Source organism: Nematolebias whitei, chromosome 13 (assembly GCF_014905685.2).
Source record: "Nematolebias whitei isolate Nwh7 chromosome 13, NemWhi1, whole genome shotgun sequence".
Classification (NCBI taxonomy): Eukaryota; Metazoa; Chordata; class Actinopteri; order Cyprinodontiformes; family Rivulidae; genus Nematolebias; species Nematolebias whitei.
Window position 1 is genome coordinate 7,755,522 of NC_056510.1, and position 12,999 is coordinate 7,768,520.

At 42.4% G+C, this 12,999-nt stretch overlaps 3 protein-coding genes across 3 annotated transcripts; 1 reads left to right on the forward strand and 2 right to left on the reverse strand.

Moving 5' to 3' along the window:
- The first annotated feature begins 337 nt into the window (after nt 1–337).
- Nucleotides 338–5,393, forward strand: zgc:136439 (uncharacterized protein LOC678627 homolog). Its single transcript, XM_037686268.1, has 8 exons — nt 338–577; nt 1,576–1,665; nt 1,749–1,828; nt 1,892–2,007; nt 2,078–2,175; nt 4,964–5,032; nt 5,109–5,167; nt 5,239–5,393. The coding sequence occupies exons 1-8, from the start codon at nt 386–388 to the stop codon at nt 5,357–5,359; spliced, it is 825 nt and encodes a 274-aa protein (XP_037542196.1). The 5' UTR covers nt 338–385; the 3' UTR covers nt 5,360–5,393.
- Nucleotides 4,872–8,139, reverse strand: asnsd1 (asparagine synthetase domain containing 1). Its single transcript, XM_037686267.1, has 3 exons — nt 6,765–8,139; nt 6,396–6,577; nt 4,872–5,686 (listed from the first exon to the last, which is right to left on the reverse strand). The coding sequence occupies exons 1-3, from the start codon at nt 8,136–8,138 to the stop codon at nt 5,440–5,442; spliced, it is 1,803 nt and encodes a 600-aa protein (XP_037542195.1). The 5' UTR covers nt 8,139; the 3' UTR covers nt 4,872–5,439.
- Nucleotides 8,140–8,148: 9 nt separating this feature from the next.
- Nucleotides 8,149–9,469, reverse strand: LOC119418978 (ASNSD1 upstream open reading frame protein-like). The gene is made up of 4 exons (XM_037686270.1): nt 9,290–9,469; nt 9,090–9,143; nt 8,265–8,340; nt 8,149–8,189 (listed from the first exon to the last, which is right to left on the reverse strand). Exons 1-4 carry the CDS (start codon nt 9,353–9,355, stop codon nt 8,149–8,151), a joined length of 237 nt encoding a protein of 78 aa, XP_037542198.1. The 5' UTR covers nt 9,356–9,469.
- Between the last annotated feature and the right edge of the window lie 3,530 nt (nt 9,470–12,999).

The following is a 12,999-nucleotide window of genomic DNA, read 5'->3' on the forward strand; positions in this document are numbered from 1 at the left end:
TTAATAAAAAAAAAAAAAAAAAAAAAAAAAAGGATTCCCTTCAAGACGTCAAGCGCGCGGCCGGTGTTCAAACTACGGTACATAATATATACTGTACAATAATTTATTTAGCTTTACCTAACCGGCGTTAAATTTGGTTTAATTTTGTGTAGGATGCGCTTTTTTTTTTTTTTTTTTTTTTACTTTATCTGTCGTAGCATGATTACGTCGCATGAATTTTTTTTACTGTCCAGTAGGTGGCAGCAGAATTATTTCAGCTAGTAATGACTGAAATAAACCCAAAGAAGAAAAAGAACTTTGAACTCGTGTTTTTAGTTGGGATTTTATTTTTCTGGTACCATCGATTTAAAACCTGCCGGTGGTTCTCCCGCTTCAGAAGACTGATATGAAAGCTGTAATCCTCGCCGCCGGTTACGGGACCAGACTGCAGCGGGATGTCAGCTCGGACAGAACCGGAAGGTTCGCTCACCTGGCGGGCATCCCGAAGCCGCTGCTGCCGGTGGGTCCGTGCGCCCTGATAACCCACTGGGTTCGGGCTCTGACCGCCGCCGGTTCCGTGGACTGCATTTATGTCGTGGTAAGTTCTGCTTTCACATGAGAAACCCCCGGAAATAAACCGTAAAGTTATAAAACTATTTTTACAGAAAACATGACCTGCACATGTGAAACTCGGGTTTGTACATGTAAAGTTAGATTTACATGTGACGTGAAATATATTGTGTCCACATGTGATTGTGAACTTAAGGAGTTTTTTGTTTTTTTTTACATGTGGCAATGTTTTAACAGGTGAAGTGTTTTTCACATGTTTCTTTGTGTATTTGAAACAAGAATAAATGTAAAAACCGTGATTTTCACATGTGAAGTTTGTTAAAGTCTGCAGTTGAGGACTTGTGGGTGACTTTGACCCAAGGGCAGCAGGAGGGTTTCATATACATCTTTTGTGAATTTGAATCAAAAACTTGTCAATAAAAAAATGTTTTCTCACGTGAGCACAACATGTGAAACATTGTTGTTGCACATGTTCTCGTGACTTTGGAACAAAACAACTCACAAAAATCAAATCAACAGGACTGAATCGGGCAGTTTTTATTATTATTAATGCAACACATTGAATGGGGTTCTGTTTGATTTAGATTAGAGCACTAATCCAGTTACATTGAATAAAACTGAAATGGAATAATTTAAACAGCACAGATTAATTTGAAAGCATTGTATAGATTTATATTAAAATTAGAATTTAGTGAATTCAGTTTAAACAGGATTAAATTGGACTAGCGTTTGTTTTTCTGACAAAAAACGAATGGGGAACTACTGTAATTTAAAGTGAATGGATTGAGCAGCTGGATTAGATTCAACTGGAATAAATTAAAGTACTGGAGTGAATGTAGGAAGGTTTAAACGAGTCCAGTGAGTCTGGTTGGGTTTAAGCTGGACCTGTTTTCCGTTGGGTTCCCAGAGTTGTAAATTGGAGCTGAATAAATGAACCGGAGTCGAGTCGGACGTCTGAAAGTTGGACTTTTTGATGCGTTTTGATCGTTAACTTCCAGAATAAATACCGCTGTGTTACCTCCACAGACCAACGCTCTGTACCGGGCTGCGTTTGAAGAATGGGCTGCAGATTTTAGAAACGTCAAGATCCTCAGCGATCAAACAAGAAGCAACGATGTAAATATTTACAAACAATAAAAACATGTAACGAGGCTTTAATCATTTCCAATTATTGGAGAAGGTAAATGTTCTTGTTTCAGGAACGTCTGGGAGCCGTGGCCTGCCTGCAGCTCGCAGTCCAACATTTCACCATCCAGGACCACGTCGTCGTCGTTGGAGGGTAAGCTTCTGACATTCAACAATAGGTTTGGCTTGAAGTGTCTCCCCACTCATCTTTCACCAGAGACACGCTCTTCAAGGAGGATTTCAGCCTTCGTGAAGTCCAGCAGAGATTCTCAGAGGTTCAGGCGAAGTGTGGAGACGGCTGCTTGGTTCTGTCGTACCCCTGCAGAGACCAAGGTACGAGATTTGTTCTCCATTTTTGCCCTTTGGTCTCGATTTGTTGCAATAATTCACGCCGTCTCCGCAGAAACACAAAAATATGGAATCCTGGAGGTCGACGGAGACCTTCGAGTCGTCTGCATGAAGGAGAAACCTCTTCCTTCAGAGACGGAGTCCAGGAGAGCCGTAAGTTCACCAGGATGGAGTCCAGAACCGATCCCAGATCAGGTTTACAGAGAACACAACGTCAGCATAAACCGTGCGAACGCTGAGTCACTGCTCACACTGTGGTTTCTTCTGGACGGTTTTAAATTACCCCTGCAGACTTTGTGCTGATTAAACCGTTCATAAATCAAAACGTTCGGCTCATTGAGGAGATGGCTGCTGTGACTTCTGCTTTCTGTAACCTTTATACTTTGACTGATAAGAGTGGAGGAAGGAGTGCGCAGGTCGACTACATTCTGTGTAGAAGAGGAAACCTGAGTATTGGGGACTAAGGTGGTGGCAGGGGAGAGCGTGGCCAGACGGCATCAGATGTGTAGAATGACTGTTGTTGAGAAAAAGAGTAAAATCAGAGAAGACCAAATGGTGGAAGATGAAGAAGGAAGAATGTTGTGAGGAGTTCAGAGAGGAGCTGTTAAAGGCTCTGGGTGGTAAGAACGAGCTTCCAGATGACTGGGCTACTACAACAACAGTAATTAAAGAGACGGGTCGGGTGGGAAGGTACTCGGTGTGTCATCAGGACAGAGAATGGATGATAAGGAAACCTGGTGGTGGAATAGTGAAGTGCAGGACGCCGTTCAAAGAAAGAGGTTAGCCTAGAATATGACAGTGAGAGGAGACGGGGAAATAAGGAGATGCAATGTAGAGCAAAGAGGGAGGTGGCAAAGCAGAGGGCGTATGATGAGTTGTATGGGAGGCTGGACACTAAAGAGGACAAGAAGGACTTGTACTGATTGGCGAGACAGAGGGATCAGGCTGGAAAGGATGTGCAGCAGGTTAGGCTTGTTCAAGATAGTAGCAGTAATGTTCTAACAAGTGAGGAGAGTGTGACGGGAAGACAGAACTTTGAGGAGCTAATGAATGAAGAGAATGAAAGACGAGACAGGAGACAGAACTGCAAGTGGCAGAAAAGAAGATGTTGAGGTTCTTTTTTGGAGTGACAAGATGAATAAGATTAGGAATGAGATCATCAGAGGTACAGCACAGGTTGAACATCTGGGAGATAAAGTTGGAGAAGACAGACTGAGATGGTTTGGACATGTCCAGTGGAAGGACGGTGGCTATTCTGGTAGAAGGATGTTAGAAATTCAGCTGCCAGGAAAACGAGATGTATGGATGCAGTTAGAGAGGACATGGAGGTAGATGGAGTGAGGACAGATTGAGATGGAGGAGGACTTGCACCTGTAGAGACCCTTGAAGAGGGAACAGCTGAAAGATTATTTTCAAAATATATAACTTTATTTAAATAGTTTCACCATAATACAGAGCTCTTTTTGATTATTTCAAAAACTCTTACATTTGCTTTAGCATATTGTCCCTAATTTCATTTTCTTATAAAGTAGTCCCTCGCTACTTCGCGGTTCGACTTTCATGGACTCTTTATCGCGGCTTTTCAAAGTAAGGTTGGACATGATACACAATTGGCTGACTGATGGATGAGCCGCACAAGCAGCATGGATTGTTTATTTAAAATACATTTTAGATGATTTAGCACGTGCTAATTCATTAGCTGCAGGGAGAAGCTCCCTCCTGCAGCTAATGATCTCCGCGCTCTGATAACTGAACTTCACACCTCGTCTCTAAGGGAGAGTCCGGCTACCCTGTAGAGGAAACTCATTTCAACCGCCTGTACCCACAATCTCATTCTTTCAGTCACTACCCAGAGGTCGTGACCACAGGTGAGGGTAGGAACGTAGACTGACCAGTAAACAGAGCCTTACAGCTCAGCTCCCTCTTCACCACAACGGACCAGTACGGAGTCCACAATACTGCAGATGCTGCACCAATCTGTCTGCCAATCTCACGCTCCATTCTTCCCACACTCGTGAACAAAAACCCGAGATACTTGAACTCTTCCACCTGAGGCAGAACCTCACCCTCGACCTGAAGAGAGCAGTCCACCATTTTAAATAATGTCACTAATAATCATTTCATCATCTTTCAGTAATCATGTCCTTCGTTTTTGAAACATTCATCTGCAGATGGGATCATTAGCTACTGTTCTGCTTTCAAGCTAGTTTTGCTGATGTTAGTTTAGACCGGCTAAACTAGTAGTTAGTTTACTACTTACAGCTAGTTCTGCTTTTAGCCTTAAGCCACCGTTCAGCTACTTTTTAACTTTAGCTATCGTTCAGCTTTTTTTAGACTTTTTTTTTATTTGTGAACTTTTATCTACTGTTCTGCCTTTTTTAGCAAGTTTTCTGGGTGTTGGCTTTTTCATGTTGTTACTTTCAACTAGTTTTGCCACCGTTTTGCTAATTTCAGAAACTTCTATGTTTAGCACCTGTTAAATTTTCAGTCGGTGGTCTGCTACTTCCTGCTTTTAGCTACTGTTCTGCTCCCCTTTATCTTTTAGCTGCATGCTTCTGTTCAGCCTTTGTTCTGCTCCTTTTTAGTTTTTGTCCTCTTTGTTCAAACTTTAACTTAGTTTCGGCTTCTTTGGTGAAATCTTTCAGCCGTTTTCACAGTTCTTTGACCAAAATCTAAAAACCGTTCCAAATTTTACCATTCAGGACTTCCTACTTCCTGTTTGATTCCTTCAGGTGAAACACGTGTATCTGTTCTCAGTAATCAAGCTTTTGTCTCTTAAACTGTAAAAACAGATGGATCACACCAACTTTTATCTTATTTTATTAAAAATATCAGCGTGCTTCATCTCTGTGGACAAACAGCGGGTTAATTTGTTTTTAAATCATTTATTTGGCTTAAAACTCTCCTCCACCTGTCGAGTAATCTTGCGTTTCTGTTCCAGTGTCCGTGTTTTTACGTACTTTCAGAGGAGAGTCTTCCTCTGCTGGATGTTTTCCTTCAACAAAAAAAGGTAAATTCAAAACACAAGACGTGAGTTTTAAAAAAAGAAGAAGTTCAAGCAGAACTTTCTTGTCTCGTCTCTGCAGGACGCTCCGATCGAAGAGAAAGACGCTCCTGGGAACTTTGTGTCTTGGCTCATTCAGAGGTGAGTTCTGCTGGTTCTGGAGCGTTGATCGGGTTCGGGGTCTGTTCTGAAGTCATGTGTCTCCTCCTCAGGAAACCGGTGTACGTCCATCAGATTTTGGGGCGTTTCGATGTTGGAAACCTGCCTTCGTACGTCGAGTGCGACCTTTACTTCAGGGAGAAGCTCCCAGACGTAAAATCCTACATGGCTTAGAGGAAATTGGAGCAAAAATCTTCCATTTCAAGATTTTTTTAAAGTAAATCTTGAATCAACCCAGATTATTTAAAAACCCTCTAATCGGCATGGAGTCTGGTGCATCTGTCCGAGGCCTTTTCACGCCGGTCCTCCATCTTGGCGATGCGGGAGCCAAACTGAATGGCCCTCTTGGGCAGGACGGCGGACTGGCCGAGGCCCAGCCGCCTGGCCGCCAGTCGGAGGAGGAGCTTCTCTCCGACGCCACGGGGGAGCGACAGGTCGGTCTTCTCCCACACGGGGAGGGAGTTCAGGAAGCTCACCACCTCCTCGTCCAGGTAGGGGAACCTGCAGGAATGAAGGAAAACCGCTGAAATACCTAAAACCTCACCCGCCGATGCATCACTTTGATCTTTGGGCACGTCTGAAGTTTGTTTTATTTTATGTATGAACAAACAAATAATCCAAACACCTGTACGGGTTGGAGCCTGGTCCTAAGATGAATAAAAATATAATTTAAAAACGGATTTCTGTTCTCATTATTTCTGTTGATGCCTTTGGAGTTACAGCTCAACTGAGCTGAAACCTGGTGTGGTAGTAGCCGAGAGTCGCACCCAGCCCTCATTCTGAGGGCCAACTTAACGTTATTTACTTGTTTGACTAAAACAGCTTCATGCTTTTCACGTCAAAAGATGCTTTAGTTAAAAACTGTCACGAAGGCAGCGGGCGATATGCATTCCATGAGTTTATATTTTTTCTTAAAAGCAGACGGTTTTCATCAAAGGTTCTGACTTCCTGAACGTCTTTGGGTTTTTCTTTCATATTCGGCTGCATTTTAAAATTACAAACGCCTGTTGCCTCAGATTAGTTCAGACAAAACATCTAATTTATAATCTATCTAGACACTCTTCTTAGTTTAACTGTTAGTGAATATTTGTTTGAAGACGGGTCCTAAATCTTCATTTCACTCCAGGTCTTGTACGTTACTCTGTCGTCTACACTCAAAGAACCAGAACCACCTCTTTGACCCCCCGAGGAAGCTCAGTTCAACACCCACCTGGCCTCCTTCCCGTGGTCTCCGATCACTCTGTCGTCTCTGCCTAAATTCCTGGAGGAAATCCTGCCCAGCTCCATGTCCAGTTCCTGGATCAGCGCTTCGAGTCCCGACGTATTAAACCGGACTCTGTGTCTGGAGTAACCCGCCAGCTGCTCGTCAGCTCCGATTCCCGTCAGGATTACCTGCAGCCGACCGACAGAAGAACGTTGGTTCTGTTACTGAGGATTAATTCAGAGTTAACGGTAATTAACGCCATTTTTTCTTTAATAACTCAAATTCATTCGACCCTTTATTTATACAGGTTAGTCTCATTGAGCCTATGGGACTCATTTACATTAAATAAAAAGCCCTCAGAGTCTGAAGTTTCACCTTTGCTGATGATGAGAAGGGTTTCTGACCTTGGACCCCTGCCCCCCGGGCGGCGAACCACACGGCACATCCGATGCTGTCGTCCAACACCGTCTCCAGGGGATGCACCAGATGACAAATCCTCTCCTGTCTCATCGTCTGCAGCTCCTCCTGAGTCACGTTGATCTCAACGAACCTCCACCGCCTCTCAGGATTCAGCTCCTGTAGTTCCTTCAGACCGGCTCGTCCGGTCAGCCGGTCCGGAACGTTGAAGTGTTTGAACGTTTGAGCCCAGTCGGTCTTGGAATCTGAGGGCTTGTTTTTGTCCTTTTCTGGTTTCTCTGTAGTCTTCTTCTGCTGTTCGGGCTCCTGCAGCCTAAAGGCAACGTTGAGAAGGTCGATCGGTTGGTGAGCAGGAATGTGACGATCCGCTAACACAGCCAGGATCATCGAGTCAATCCCCCCTGAGAACAGAACCGCAACGTCTGCAGAGTCATTAGAAGGCGGGTTGTCCTCTGGCCTGTAGGGACGAGGCTGGACCCTCCTCTTCACTGCCTCACTGAGGACATCAATCAGACGATCCACCTCAACAGGTTTCTCTCTGCTTCTCAACAGATCTTCCACAGATAGACCTGAATCTGACCAAGTCTCTGTCCTTTTTACCGGGTTCGGAAGGGACACGTTCAGAGGACAAACTGGAGAGTTGAGGACAAGACCCGCTTGGTTTATAACCACACTGCAGCCGCTGGGAACAGACTCCTGTAGGTTCTGAATGCAAAGAGATGTTTGGCAACTTCCTGTGTAAGTCCAAGGAAAAACTTCGAAGCTCATGGAGCCGGATCGTGCAGCTTCCTTCAGGTCGACCCTGAAAACACCGACTGCTGGGATTTCTTTCCAATTTGATTCATCAGAAACCTGAGCTGCGACTGAAGTTAGGGTCAAGATTTCTGCTTCAAACTTCCACAACAAGCTCCGCCGGCCGAAGAAGTCCCTGCCAAACCACAGGAAGTCCTCGGCTCTTTGGTAATAAACCAACCCCCACGGCCCCTGGATGGCCATCAGGACCGAGAGGATCTCTGAAGGAGTCTTGCAGGTGGACAACCTCCGACAAGTGACGTCAGTGTCATTCTCCTCTGGCATCACCGGCAAGCCTCCAAAAATCTCTCCGTTCCACATCAAGATGTTTCCGGCGTCGTCCTGAACAGGCTGAGGGGTGAAGAGGCCTCTCATGTGAAGAAGGTGGGCTGAAAATAAACACCAGTAGCTGGAGTTTGGCCCCATAACAGCCACATCGCGGCTCGAGTCAGGTCCTCGTCTCTGCAGAGACTTAAAAATGGTTTTGTCGCGCTCACAGCGCGCGCCCGACAGACTCAGCAGACAAAAGATGCCGCACATGGTTGATGTCCTAAATGTTCTGCAGCTCCCTTTTCAGATTATCCAGATCATCTGCAAACAAAACAACTCATTTACCTGCTGAACGATCATTTTAATAAAAACAGAGAACAGTTTACGGTGACTCACTTTTGCACGAACTCAGAGTCTGACTTCTGTCAGCCAGAAAAAAAATATTACTGTTCCTCTGTTGGATGTAGACTTTCTGAAAAAATAAATGAAGTTACAGAAAGTACATGAATAGAGAGATGAGAATATGCATTCTTAAAACATTGTTTTAAACTTAAAAACATTATTTTAAAGACTGCTGTAACAACATATTAGGTACAATACATGTGATTTCTGTGCTGGTCCTATAACAATTGTAAATAATAAATGATTTGACAATACCTTGTTGCTGCCTTGTGTGTAAAAGTTTTAAACTATAACCTGATGTGATCTGTTAATGCTCAGAGTTTGTGTTGTGAATGACTCTCAGTTACTACCACAACAAACTCAATAGCTGTAAAACTGACTGAGCTGTGGACTTTTTTCTTTTTGACAATAAACCCACATTCGACCAGATTATTTATATTGCATTTTTATTTTCTAAAATCAAAAACAATATTCAAAACCAAGTAAATTCTCTATGGAGTCATCTAGCATTTATTTGACCATCCTAATCAATGTCTGGTTCATTTTGATCGGGTCTAAAGGAAGGTACATGCTAAAGACAGCCCTTTTTTGTTGTATTTTAAAAACCAATTCAAATTTAACCAATAAAGCTAGAGCTTGGTTTAAATTTAATTTATGCACATAAAACAGCGACATTCATCTTTTTCTAGTTTATTACAAAGAATTAAAGTTTCACAAAGGAACTGTGTTTGTGTAGTGCGACTTTTTCTTTAACTGGAGCCAGAATGGTGATTTAGATGCCATGAAAGTGGTTAAAATGGTCCATTTTCAACACCTCACCCTGTTTTTCTTCAGATTGGAGAGCTCGTCCAAGATAACTTTCTGCTCTTTGATCTGTAAAACAAAATTTACACGATATTTATTTACTTAAGCGAAAAAACCCACAACTTAAAGCTGCCATCAGCACCAGAATGTTTCTCTACATGCGAGTCAGCTCCGTGTTAGCATTAGCATTAGCCACCGGAAATTATTTCACAAACCTTTTTATTCAGTTCCTCCTTTAGTGCGGACTGTTCAGTCAAATTATCGCTGCCTTTTAAAGACATTTTGGTCTAAAAATGAGTTCAAAGCAGATTTAAACTCACTTAAAAAACGAAAGAATTGATGACCATCACGTTAAACTCCATGTTAACTCCGTGTTAAACTGTTAAAAAAAAATTGTGGGCGAGCGGAAGTTCAAAGTTGGAGTAATTGTGACGTCACTTCCCCCTGCAAAAATGTCTTTTTCCTGTTTTTTTTGTTTGTTTTTGTTATGTTTTTGTAAAACCTGAACTAAAAACATAAGTATTTTTACTTAGTATTTTCAATTTTATGCCTGAAACTTGACACAGGCGTAAAAGAATGAATGATAACACATTAGATCAATTACTAACAAATGACTAGAAAACACACAAGTTCATATACTTAATATTTTTCTGTATTTGTCTTTCTGTTTGAATCTCATTATTTCTATCTTGGTCTATTTTAAGTAAAATCCGTCCCTTCCATGCAGGTCTGTCATCATTCCATGTGTCAACAAGTACACTTCAAGCCTAGAAACTGAATCTTTGAATCTTAGGGAAGGGCATCCAGCTCTACCAGGTCACCAGGTCCTCATTGAGTCTTAAAATGGGGTTAATACAAATGTAGCAACCAGTACATGGAGTTACTTGTCCAACAACGGAGCCCAAAGGCAGCAGCCATGTGGAATTCACATAATTATTTATTTCTAGAACCGTGTTTAGCAGCAAGAACACTCAGTCTGTAAGTCTGAGATGTTGTGTCTGATATAATCAAGATAATCCTTAACATAAAACAAAAGAGCTCTAACAGGAAGCCAGGTTCACATTAGGAGCGCTCAAACACTCAAGAACTGCTATACAGTGAATGGTCAAGTCAGGAAATTTATTTAGAGGAGAACATTAACTTTTTAACTACCGGTAACTAAAGTGGAAAACACCACTAAGTTATTTTTAATTTGGTTGACACTCGTCTTGGTTCCTTTACTCTGCAAACTTAAATTTTCCTGTTTCAAACCAAACTTATGAGGCTTTATTTGACTTTAATATGTTTAATTTCTGTTTTAATTCAAACTAAAATGAGTTCAGCGCCATTTCAGTCCCCTGACCAGCACCAGCAGCTCTAGGCACAACTAAAAAGGGCAGCAAAAACAATCATCTCCTCAGGAATTCAAACCAGCAGCATTCCTCTCAGCAGCTTGTTTTTTGGTTTGTGTTGGTCTGCAGGTGCAACAACTGGTCCAGCTGACCCAGATGTTGATTTTGGGTCAAACAGCTGCTTTGCTGCTCGCCCAGCTGCAGAGACGTATTGATCTGAACCAGCTGTCAGATGTTTGCTGTTTCCCATTTGTGAAACGAGGCCTTTCATTTTGGGAATGGTGGCCACGTCGTCACAGCCAGACAGTGACCTTTGATGTTTATTCTTCTCAGGCGCGTATCAAAGTCTTAGCCCCAGGCAAGTGGCAGATATCCACAGAAACAATAAGACCGCAGTGCTGTTGTGTTTCAGAAATGGGTACAGGTGATCATCATCGCTGTTTCGGCTGTTCTTTGGTCACTCAGGTGTTACAGATTTGAGCCTCAGCGGCTTCCAGCCACTTTAAATAAAAAAAGCCCTCCCAGCTCTGTTGCAATAGTCCCCGACAGCTCACGAAATGCTCAAAGAATAGATGAATAATCTGCTGTAAATGGTTCAGGTGAGGTTCTACATCCTCCCTTTGGCTGCGGCCTGTGAGCGCGAGGCCGCAGGAGGCCGGTCATTTTCGTATTTTTATCCTCCAGGTACAGATTTAGTGCACGTAAACACGGCTTGTTGTGTGCAGACGTACCTGCAGCTCACACGGCCACAAAATGACAGAGCAGCCGTCTGACCGCGATGAGCCGGGCCGGCTGACACACCGGCCCACTAATCTGTTTGTACCGGCTCGCTGTGTGCAGGCTCTCAGCCGGATCACGGCTCTGTGTCGGCCCTGAATAGATCACAAAGGGACACGCGTGTCTATTGTTGTCCCTGGGCTCAAAATATGTGCTTATGGTGCTTAGTGTGACAGTTTTGCTCCTTCATGCCATGAGACAGCACTGAGCAGTCCGACCTGCCGCTGGCACCTCCCTACGTCTTATTTACATCCTCACAGGGTGGGTTTAACATTAAACTTTAATAAAATATATACATATAATAATTCTGTGCGGCAAAAGTTATTAATTTAACTAATTAGTTAATATAAAAGCACAAAGACTGGAAAGTATTCAATTCGTCTTTAATTAAAGATAAAGAAGTGCTGAGTTCTCAGAACTGAAACAACACCGCAGGTCAGGTTTCAGACCCGAAAATATGAGGAACTTAAAGAAACCGGAGCTCAGAATCTGAGAAAGTTACTCCACAGCTTGTGTCAAAGCGTGATGGAAATTTCTGAAAAGGTATTTTAAGGTCAATCCAGCTTTTTGTTGATTTTAATTGCAAAATCCTGAACGGATCCCTTAAAAAAAAAAAGTTTAATCTGTAATAAAAAAAACAAAAAACTGTTTGACACACAGGAAAGAGGATTTTCCTAAACTTGACAACTCTTGGGACGATGTGACGTTTGAGAAAAATGGACAAATTAAGGATAAAAGTTGTTTTAAACCTAAAAAAAACAAATGTATGTACGAAACAGAAAGAGAAAATCTTGGTTCATCAAGAACAAGCAGGCCTACAGAAATTAAATCAACTTTAAAAACGATCCCTAATAACATAATTAATTTTAACTGTTACAGAGAGATAAAAACACGTCGTAAATCCATTAAACATATTATAATGATTGACGAGGATATTTGCTAAATAGCTTATTAACAAGTTTTTACAAATTTTAATCAGCAAATATTATAAATGTGAGTCTCTGCAGCTTTTATTTTGTAGGTGGAAGCTGAAAATCTTGGGAACAACAGATCAAGATTTCAACTCAGATTCGGTTAAACTGAGTTATCGTTGGTATTTTTATAGATTTCACCTAAAATTTGAAGTAAATTGTGTCTTTCTGACGAGCTCTTGGTACCAAGAAGCCTAAAGATCCCATTTATATTTCGTTTTCCATTTTGCGTCAACACAACTCTGGTTTCTCTCTGAGTGGAGGAGCTTTTTTCTGCCTGATTCAAGTTTCTTTGTTGTCGTTCACATCACGTGGTACATGTGGTGGAACGAAATTGTGTACACAGGGTCCCTGTTACATCCAACGAAAGTATAAAATGTAAAAGGAAAAACAGTAATAACATCTAAGATATGAACTAAGAAAAACATTAACTAAAAACACACTAAGCACTAGTAGCATAAACACATTATGTCGAACAGCAGCACGAACATGAGTCTGCGTGAGCAGATGAGCACGTATGAACACAGCAGCATCAAACAAATCAGCAGCAACATGAAACAGATCAGCAGCAACATGAAACAGATCAGCAGCAACATGATATGGTTTTTCACAGTGATTATTCTAGTTAGAGATTCATGAGTCTAACAGCCTCAGGGTAGAAGCTGTTCCTCAGTCTAGTGGTTCTACACTTAATGCTCCTTAACCTCCTTCCTGAGGGGAGTGGGGCAAAAAGTGTGTGTGCTGGGTGAGTGGGGTCCTTCATGATGCAGGTGGCCCTCTTCCTGCATCTGGAGGTGTAGATGTCTGTGATGGTGGGGAGACTGACTCCAACATCTTCTGTGCAGC

Bases quoted from the DNA above. Each gene is read 5' to 3' on its own strand.
- zgc:136439 (XM_037686268.1), top strand. From the start codon at position 386: ATGAAAGCTGTAATCCTCGCCGCCGGTTACGGGACCAGACTGCAGCGG. The intron at 578-1,575 runs GTAAGTTCTGCT...TTACCTCCACAG, and splicing joins TGGACTGCATTTATGTCGTG to ACCAACGCTCTGTACCGGGC. The intron at 5,033-5,108 runs GTAAATTCAAAA...TCGTCTCTGCAG, and splicing joins TTTTCCTTCAACAAAAAAAG to GACGCTCCGATCGAAGAGAA.
- asnsd1 (XM_037686267.1), bottom strand. From the start codon at position 8,138: ATGTGCGGCATCTTTTGTCTGCTGAGTCTGTCGGGCGCGCGCTGTGAG. The intron at 6,578-6,764 runs GTGAAACTTCAG...GGTCGGCTGCAG, and splicing joins CCTTCTCATCATCAGCAAAG to GTAATCCTGACGGGAATCGG. The intron at 5,687-6,395 runs GTGGGTGTTGAA...TCATTCCTGCAG, and splicing joins GACCACGGGAAGGAGGCCAG to GTTCCCCTACCTGGACGAGG.
- LOC119418978 (XM_037686270.1), bottom strand. From the start codon at position 9,355: ATGTCTTTAAAAGGCAGCGATAATTTGACTGAACAGTCCGCACTAAAG. The intron at 9,144-9,289 runs GTTTGTGAAATA...TTTGTTTTACAG, and splicing joins AGGAGGAACTGAATAAAAAG to ATCAAAGAGCAGAAAGTTAT. The intron at 8,341-9,089 runs GTGAGGTGTTGA...TTATTTTTTCAG, and splicing joins CCAATCTGAAGAAAAACAGG to AAAGTCTACATCCAACAGAG.